This window comes from Tachysurus vachellii, chromosome 10, assembly GCF_030014155.1.
Source record: "Tachysurus vachellii isolate PV-2020 chromosome 10, HZAU_Pvac_v1, whole genome shotgun sequence".
In the NCBI taxonomy this organism is placed as follows: Eukaryota; Metazoa; Chordata; class Actinopteri; order Siluriformes; family Bagridae; genus Tachysurus; species Tachysurus vachellii.
The window spans coordinates 15,516,070-15,525,249 of NC_083469.1; the positions used below are offsets into that span (position 1 = coordinate 15,516,070).

General features: G+C 37.3%; 1 protein-coding gene across 1 annotated transcript; it reads left to right on the top strand.

The window, feature by feature from the left end:
* Positions 1–268: 268 nt before the first annotated feature.
* Positions 269–2,913, top strand: zdhhc22 (zinc finger DHHC-type palmitoyltransferase 22). Its single transcript, XM_060879623.1, has 3 exons — positions 269–340; positions 1,076–1,633; positions 1,726–2,913. Exons 2-3 carry the CDS (start codon positions 1,078–1,080, stop codon positions 2,010–2,012), a joined length of 843 nt encoding a protein of 280 aa, XP_060735606.1. The 5' UTR covers positions 269–340; positions 1,076–1,077; the 3' UTR covers positions 2,013–2,913.
* The last annotated feature ends 6,267 nt before the right edge of the window (positions 2,914–9,180 follow it).

Here is a 9,180-nt window from a genome sequence, read left to right on the forward strand (position 1 = left end):
TTATCACACTTTTTTTGGTGTGAACCATGGATAGTAGCTTGAAGCTCCAGATAGCAGATGGGGTTAATAGTTTTTGCCTGCTATCATCCCCTCGGTGTTTTCCTCCAGATAGGGTTGCCACGCCAACAGGAGGTGCTACACTATCTGCACACAACGGAAATGTAGTATGGCAGGGCAGATGTACACATATCGCCTTGGCAACCTGTACCAATCAAACCCCCCCCCCCCCCCCCACGCGCCTCCCCCCATTAGAATGAGTTATTTCCCTGTTTAATGCGCGCGTGAGACATGAGCTCCGGGGACTGAAAAATCAGCTCAACGGATCTAATCATCAGACACGGTAAAAGCTAATATGGACCAGAAATGGTTCCCGTTAATGATCTTACATAAGACGCAATGTAGATAACGGCATGGCGTGTGTGTCGTGCTGTTGGAGCTATTAAAACGAATGGGATTGATGTAGCCTATAGATTTCAGAGTTTTGATGTGCTGCATGAAGTGCAGTTTAGATCCATTTTTACTTGAATAACCCTTTTTTCTTAGCTGCGACAGAAAGGTTGCCATATATTCTGAACGACACGATTTCGGGAATTTTACAGGAGGAAAAAAGAAAATAAACAAAATGGACTCGTTATTAAGATAGCAACGTTTATTAATGCCTTATGGTGAAATCCAAGTTGTACACATTATCATAAATAAAAGTGCCAAACTGTACAATGGTATATGATAAGGTCAAATTATACACCATAAATTATTATATACATACCCCCATGGTACCACCCCATAGACAAGCAAAGCATTTATTTGTGCAACAGAGTGCGATTCTTAAATATAAATATGACGTAGAAGTTACAATTTGACAAGAGACGTGTTAGCAATGGTAGTAGCATGATATGTAATCCTGTGAATATGTTTACCAGAACATGGACAAAATACAGATTTTGGATTAGGATGTTCTTGAATAAATTATAGAAATGCTTCATTATACATTCTAATAAAGATCTCATGAAATAAAAATGTCTCAGCCTTATTTAACTGCTTGTAAGCAATATTCTGTTATCTCATCTAATCACAGGTATGATTGTCAAGATGCTGAAACTGCGGATGCTCAATGCTATTGCACCAGCCTACTTCTACACTGCCACGGCTGTCACCTTTGTTCTTCATTTCTTCCTTTTCCTTCCCACTATCTTCCAAACCCAAAATATATTGCTAAGTCCCGTCATGCTGCTGCACATTAGTATTTTACTATTTTTCATGCTCAATGCACTTGGCAATTACTCAATGACTATACAGTTTCCAGCAGAGAGTGCCAATGAGAACGTTATTCCGGTCTGTTCTCCAGACTGCCCAGACAGAGTGGATGCTCACTACCTCCTTAATGGGCGTCACTTCTGCAAGCTGTGTAAGAAAGTCATTCTTAAACGGGACCACCACTGTTTCTTCACGGGAAACTGCATAGGGAACAGGAACATGCGCTACTTTATCATGTTCAGTATCTACACATCCTGTACCTGCCTGTACTCGTTAGTGCTTGGGGTGGCCTATCTCACAGTAGAGTATGCCATCTCCTTCGAAAACCCTTTGACCTTTCTCACACTTTTGCCCCTCTCCACAGGTTACTTCTTCCTCGGTAAGCTGTTTTTATTCATCTTACAATGTGGAGAGGTCTAGTCCTCAAGCATTACCTGCAGCATTTGTAATTTTGCCCCTCTTCTCATGTAGGTACCATCTCAGGCCTTCAGTTCTTTCTGGTCATCATGCTCTATGTATGGTTAGGTATTGGTTTGGTGAGCGCTGGTTTCTGCTGCCAGCAAATCTTGCTTGTGGCCCGTGGACAAACCTGGTGCCAGCTACAGAAGGGGCAGCTAGTGGAGACCCGGGGAACATGGCGATCCAATCTGAGTGATGTATTTGGTTCCCGCTGGGTTCTGGGCCTCTTTCTACCAGTACAGACTGTGGAGACCACTCCAGGAAACTGGCATAGTTATCAAGATCACAAGCATGACTGACCATACAGTATTTGCATTGTTATGAAGACTTAATATAAAATCTCCTGTTGCAAGGTGAAGAGATCATTCCATTGTTGTAGTGATTCAGTGGCATTTCTTACTTAGAATGAATACATCTACTGATGTTCTTCAGTGTTATTCAAATGAAATGGTGATTTTTGTAAATCAGTTTTTAAAAAGTAGACATTGGTTTTGATTAGGAATGCTCCATATGATAAACTGGAAATAATAGGGGAATTATACCTAATCCTACAAGCAACTATCATAACCAGCAACTGAAGCAGCACTCATGTAGGACAAACAGATAAACTAAAGACTAAACTAAACAGATGACCCTATCTACCGCTTTCATTATGCCTTTTAAGTACATAGAAAGCTACCGTAAACTTTGAGTATTAAAGTAAGCAAAGCAATTGTTTTAGACTTTTAGATACATATTTGAATTAATATACTATGTGCACCTCACACACCACTTAGGAGTGTTAACAACATTAAACATGCTATACCTGCCATTTCACCTGTAACTGTGCCTTTTATAAATGACTGGGTGTTGACTGGGTGAATAGTTGATAATGTTGATAATGGACACTTAGGATAGAGGTTTGTTTTAAACACTCTGTTTATGTTTCTACACGTTTAACAAATGCGAGTCATTTGTACTTCCCACAACCTGCTATAATCCTCGATAGAATTATGGACTGAATGCGTTCCAGCCATCCATTTACAGCGTAATTGGATCAGGACTTTGTGAAAGATTTAATTTACAGTCATTATGTTTTCAGAAACTGGAGAACTGTTTCTGAACCTTTATTTTATTTATTTATTGTAAAGCACATCTTGTCTGCACAGAGAAATGAACATGAATAGTACAGAACTATAGGCGTGAGGAGTCTGGACCTGCTAATGAGCCATGAAAGTCTAATGTTAGCAACAGAATAATAATAATAATATTAATATTAATAATAATAATAATAATAATTTTTCCCTTTACCAGTTGCTTCCATTGTACTTAAAATTTATTTATTTATTTATTTATTTATTTATTTATTTTATTCTACTATTCCTTTTACTGACTTTACTGATGTACTGCTTATTTAATTTTGGAATTTCAACCCAATTATCTCAATGTTTAAAGCTATAATATTTACTATCAAGTTGGTCATTTGTGTATTCATAATCCATGAAAATGTTAGTTGCTATGTTATAAATTTAATTTGTTTTTATTTTTCAAAATTTAGCAACAAATTCAAGGGCTATAGACAGTAATCAGTACTTCTGCTGTAAATTTTTTATCCAAACAAAACACCTGAAATTTATTGATGTTTTTAAAGCACATTATTTCCATCAATAAAATTAACTTACGAGTTCAATTGCTTCTTACTCCAATACTACAGTATTGCCAGAAATTTGAGACATCGGCTTGTCATTATCATTTCCCAACAAACAGACTGATGTTTAGACGTCTCAATATATTTCTATTTACTACCTCACTTATGTCACTCATTTGAATTCCTAGAAGATTTGGCAGTTAGCAGAGACAGGGTGGATGAGGTCAATCTTAGAGTTCCTGAAGGAATAGCATTGAAAGTTAGACAGAACAGAGGCAGAAGTGACCACTATGATTTAGACAACCTTCTCTCCTTACAGAGAGCTAATGTATACCACTCAGTGGTGCTTCAGAGACCTGTCACAGTTTGTTGTTATATGCAAAATTTAAAACACGTGCTTGAGGAGCTAGGCTTGCCAGATTACCAACATATGTTACTATACCTTCCTACTTTAAAAGGACACATTTTCAAGTTGAAATGTGAAACAAAAAAGTTTTCAACAGTGAAACAAAAAAGCTCTAAATAAAAACAAACACTCACACCTGAAATGAGACTGGAACCAAGACTGATATGTTGCAACAGACACTTTTACCACTGTACCACACATAGTTTAGCTGCCTTAATATACTCTAGGTAGAATTACCACCAACGGTAATTTCAGTTAGTTTTAACATAAACCAATTACTGTACACTGTGAAATCTCAATGTAACTGGTTTATGTTAAAACTACCAAGCATCATTCTGTCTAGTTATTGCAGTTATTACATTTTTTAAATGTAATTTTTTTTTCAGTTTTGTTATGAAACATGACATTTTTATATGAACTCTATGTAACTCTTTTTTTTTTAAATCTGACTTTTTTTTTTTAAATCTGACCTTGAATTGACTTCAAATTCATTTAATTAATTTAATTTGCCACAAACACAACTATACACAGTACATGTAATGCTGTTTATGACTGTCCTTGATATAAAAACAGCAAATATACTAAGTGGAATAAAGTAAAAATAGAATAAAGTAAGGAATACACAAACAACACAATGTAACTCCAAGTCAATCACACTTCTGTGAAATAAACGGAGTCTACAACAGACACAAGTGGCTAACGTAGTGCAGCTTATCCAGGATGGCACATCAATGCGAGCTGTGGCAAGAAGGTTTGCTGTGTCTGTCAGAGTAGTGTCCAGAGCATGGAGGCGCTACCAGGAGACAGGCCAGTACATCAGGAGACGTGGAGGAGGCCGTAGGAGGGCAACAACCCAGCAGCAGGACCGCCACCTCCGTCTTTGTGCAAGAAGGAACAGGAGGAGCACTGACAGAGCCCTGCAAAATTACCTCCAGCGGGCCACAAACGTTCATGTGTCTGCTCAAACGGTCAGAAACAGACTCCATGAAGGTGGAATGAGGGCCCGACGTCCACACCGGGCAGTGGCGCCCCAGAAAAGTTTAATAGGGGTGGCCAGAGGTGGCTACAGCAAATCTTGGGGTGGCACCAAAAAATAAATAAAAATCAGCGTAGTGCAGCGTAGTTATACTTGTTTAGTTTTGTTTCTGGTTAATGTAACAATATGACATTAAAGCTGTAGTCCATAACTTTTCTGGTTAAAATTTATCCAAAATCAATTCTTTCATTCTTTCTTATGACTATCTATGACCATTTCTATCTATCTATCTATCTATCTATCTATCTATCTATCTATCTATCTATCTATCTATCTATCTATCTATCTATCTATCTATCTATGACCATTTCTATCTATCGATCTAAATGCTCATTAATTCAACGCCCTCTTTTTATGAGCTATTTAGTTATGTGGTGCATTTGATATGAAGTCCACTTGATTTGAAGTCCACTTGATATGTAGTGCACTTGAATGAATGTATCAAATGCTCTTTAATTAAACCTTTTTTTTACCCCTTTTCCACCAAAAAGAACTGAGTGCTGTTCAGAGCTAGATAGATAAAATTGGTCAAAGATAGATACCGGTAGATAGAAATGGTCATAGATAGATAGATAGAAATGGTTAGATAGATAGAAATTGTCTAAATCTATCTATCTATCTATCTATCTATCTATCTATCTATCTATCTATCTATCTATGACAATTTATTTATTTATTTATTTATTTATTTATTTTTCACTTCATAAACTATTGTGAATTTTCATTATGCATTCAAATTCAAATTCATACTAGGGGTGGCCACAGGGGTGGCCAGAATTTTGGGGGCACCCCTGACACCAGGCAGGATGTTTGGTATTTGCCAGAGAACACCAAGATTATCAAATTCGCCACTGGCGCCCTGTGCTCTTCACAGATGAAAGCAGGTTCACATTGAGCACGTGACAGACGTGACAGAGTCTGGAGAACGTTCTGCTGCCTGCAACATCCTCCAGCATAACCGGTTTGGCAGAGGGTCAGTAATGGCGTGGGGTGGCATTTTTTTGGAGGTCCACTCAGCCCTCCATGTGCTCGCCAGAGGTAGCCTGACTGCCATTAGGTACCGAGATGAGATCCTCAGACCCCTTGTGAGACCATACTGTATGCCGGTGCGGTTGGCTCTGGGTTCCTCCTAATGCAAGACAATGCTAGACCTCATGTGGCTGAAGTGTGTCAGCAGTTCCTGCAAATTGATGCTACTGTATGGACTGGCCCGCCCGTTCCCCACACCTGAATCCAATTGAGCACATCTGGGACATCATGTCTCGCCCCATCCATTTCATTCATTCAGATCTAGGATGTGTTGCTTAAGTGTTCCCTTTATTTTTTTGAGCAGTGTATACAGTATATAGAGGTATTAACTGAATATGGTGCAGTGATGCATGAGAATATGGACATGTCATATATGTGTATATATGCCTGTTTTAGTGGGTCTGGTGGCAATCCTGAAAAGTCCAGAAAGGGTCCAGGCTCTAGGTATTCACCTGGTTGAGGGTCCGGATGGCCTGTGGGAAGAAGCTCCTCCTTTTTTCAGTGAATGCTGTTTAATTTAGAAGCTGTTAATGACCATTATCTTACTGACTAAACCCTTTTCCAATGCCCATTGATGTGTACTCAGGGACAGTTGTTCTGCATCTCTCCTATTTTACAAGACGACTGTTGCCTCCTAAGTATCATAACAAGACTTTGTAATGGTGTTCAATAAGAGTGAAGAAATTAGCAAATCACTGGCTACAGTATGAAACTACACCATAAAGCTTTAGCTTCTCTCTCCTAGACAGCTAGACAGCTTGTGAGAGATGAGGCAGCAGGTTCTTTTTATGAAGACAACGCTGGCAGGCTTTACCAAGGCTATAGACTATTGAGGATTCCACAATGTCACGTAGAAATATTTATACACTCTGCCTCTGTTAACAGCCGACTCAGAACAATAGCAGGGCACTTGGGAGTTAACAAAACTATATTTTTACTCTGACTCCCAGGAGGTAATGACTGCAGGGAGGAAAGAATTACCACCTTGAGCTACTTGGAGTGACTGGTAATAACATATGGCCTTGTTAAACCACTTCTGTGTTCCCAGCTTTACAGTTTGTTGCAGTGTCTGGAAGAACACATCAGCCTGGTGAGGGCAGTGTTGGAGTATAGATTGCATTATGCGGATAGTCCTATCACAATTATTATATAATCTTAACACAATTACTTGACCTTAGCATGTAATTATTATTATTATTTGGGCTGATTGCAAATAATTGTGAAGATTGTAATATACTGATGCATTAACCAATCATTTTAATATATGCATAATTATAGTATGTATTCAATAAATACAGCTTTCAATTCCAGTTGTTCAGTTGATTTACAAATAATTAATTACTTTTTCATAGAACAAGACAAAAAAATAAATAAAAGAAAATCACGATTTAGCTAATATAGTAAATCCAGATCCCATAAAGGTATGTTCTATGGCTTGAGAATGGCCAAGTACATGGTGCTTGAGAATGTACAGAGCTACTGCTATTATAAGCCCATCCATCTGCTTAAACATCCTGTTGAAACTTGAAGAAGAAAAACATTAGGCCAGTGCATCAGGCTGAGGACCTGTGGAGAGACCTTACTCTGAGAACACACATTACCTGTTACCAAGCATCCCAGAGCACTGAACACACAGCTTCTCTTCTTCATGAGCTTAGTATTCTACACAATTTGAGAGGAAAAAACATCAGACATCTGCTGGTCTATGTGCTTAGACTGAGGAGATTACAGCCCGGCACAGCTAATGTAGTGATAGGGAAGACAGAACTAAACTGTTATCGTCCTGATTCTTTATTGATATAAGAATATATAAGAACACAGATGTTATTAAATAAATACAAAAGGGCAGTTTTATTTCAATTTCATTGTCAATCACACTGTAAGGTATTATTTATTCATATATGGAAAACATTACATAGTCATTATTTTAAAGGTCCAGAATACAATAGAAATAATTTTATCTTTCTAAAAAAAATTTAAGAAAGAATTTTCATTTCTAAAATATTTGATGCATCTTGATTGACAAAGAACATTACATTACACTATAATGACACATCTTTTTAATAATTTAAGATGAACTAATCTATGTGAAATAACACCGGTCATTTTTAAGGCAATGCTGGAAATTTTATAGGAATAAATTCAAAGCAACGAAACTCATTTTAAATGAAATTATATATTTTCCCAAAAGGTTTCTATAAAAATGTCATGACTAATATTTATGACATAAATCTGATGCCTAAAATGCACTACTGTCATGTTTAAGTGGTCCTAAATTCCCAGACAGATTTAAGATACTGTATTGTAGAGAAGAAAATGGATTTGCATAATGGATGCATAAATAGATATGAGAAACTCCCAAAGGCTATGATTTAATAATGCATTGCTGGATGTTTTTTGTATTAAATGGTGTTTTTATGAAACATCTTAATAAGCAGGTGAATAGAGTAGACTGGGAAATACAGAACATTAGAATGTCATGTCTTGTTAATGTTCTGCATTATTCTGCTACTGCAATAAGTGAATTACAAATGTGTTGGTTTTACTTAATCTGTTCTTACTGAATTTAGAAAAAGATATGTCCAAAATCTTAAATGTGTAGTGACTGTTTACTTAATCTACTGTGATCATAAAATATAAGCGTATGGTGATGATGAATTTGGAGAAGATTCTTTGTCATTGAAATTTTATTCACTGCTGCCTTGAATATTTGTTATAAATAAATAAAAATGAAATGGCATTAAAATTGAAGTAATGAACTACTTCAATTTATGTTCTCTCAAATGGCTTAAATAATAATTGAAAAAGTGATAATGGCTTTAAAAAAAAAAAAGAAACAGCCTAGGATTAAAAAATCTCTAGGATTTAAGGATTTCAGAAATGTATGATGTATTGGGTCAATAAAGTCACCAGAATCATTTGTTCCTCGGAGGGCAGACCGTTGAGCCACCTAGAAATTTTTATGCACTTTTTTTCTGATTCTTGAGAGGTATTCTTGTGCCCAGTAGTAATCAAGAAAAGAAACACCCCTGACTGCTGCCATAAAGTAGTGTACATGGTGCAGAACAATATTTGGAAAGTTGGAAACATGGGCATTAACAGCCAGGATGCCAGAACATTGTCCAGTGCATCATACTGCCTCCATGGGTCGCCTGCTTCCAATAGTGCAGCATGGCTCCATCTCTTCCCCAGATAAGTGAGACACACACACACACACACACACAATGTAAAAGAAAGTGTAATTCAGCAGACCAGACCACCTTCTTCTATTGTTCCATGGTCCAGTTCTGATGCTTACCTTTCTATCAGAGCCAGCATTCACGCTACTGTACATATACTGTGGATCAGACTAGACTTTGGTTCAACGAT

Coding starts and splice junctions, on each gene's coding strand:
- zdhhc22 (XM_060879623.1), top strand. CDS start 1,078: ATGATTGTCAAGATGCTGAAACTGCGGATGCTCAATGCTATTGCACCA. Junction 1,634..1,725: donor CACAGGTTACTTCTTCCTCG/GTAAGCTGTTTT, acceptor CTTCTCATGTAG/GTACCATCTCAGGCCTTCAG.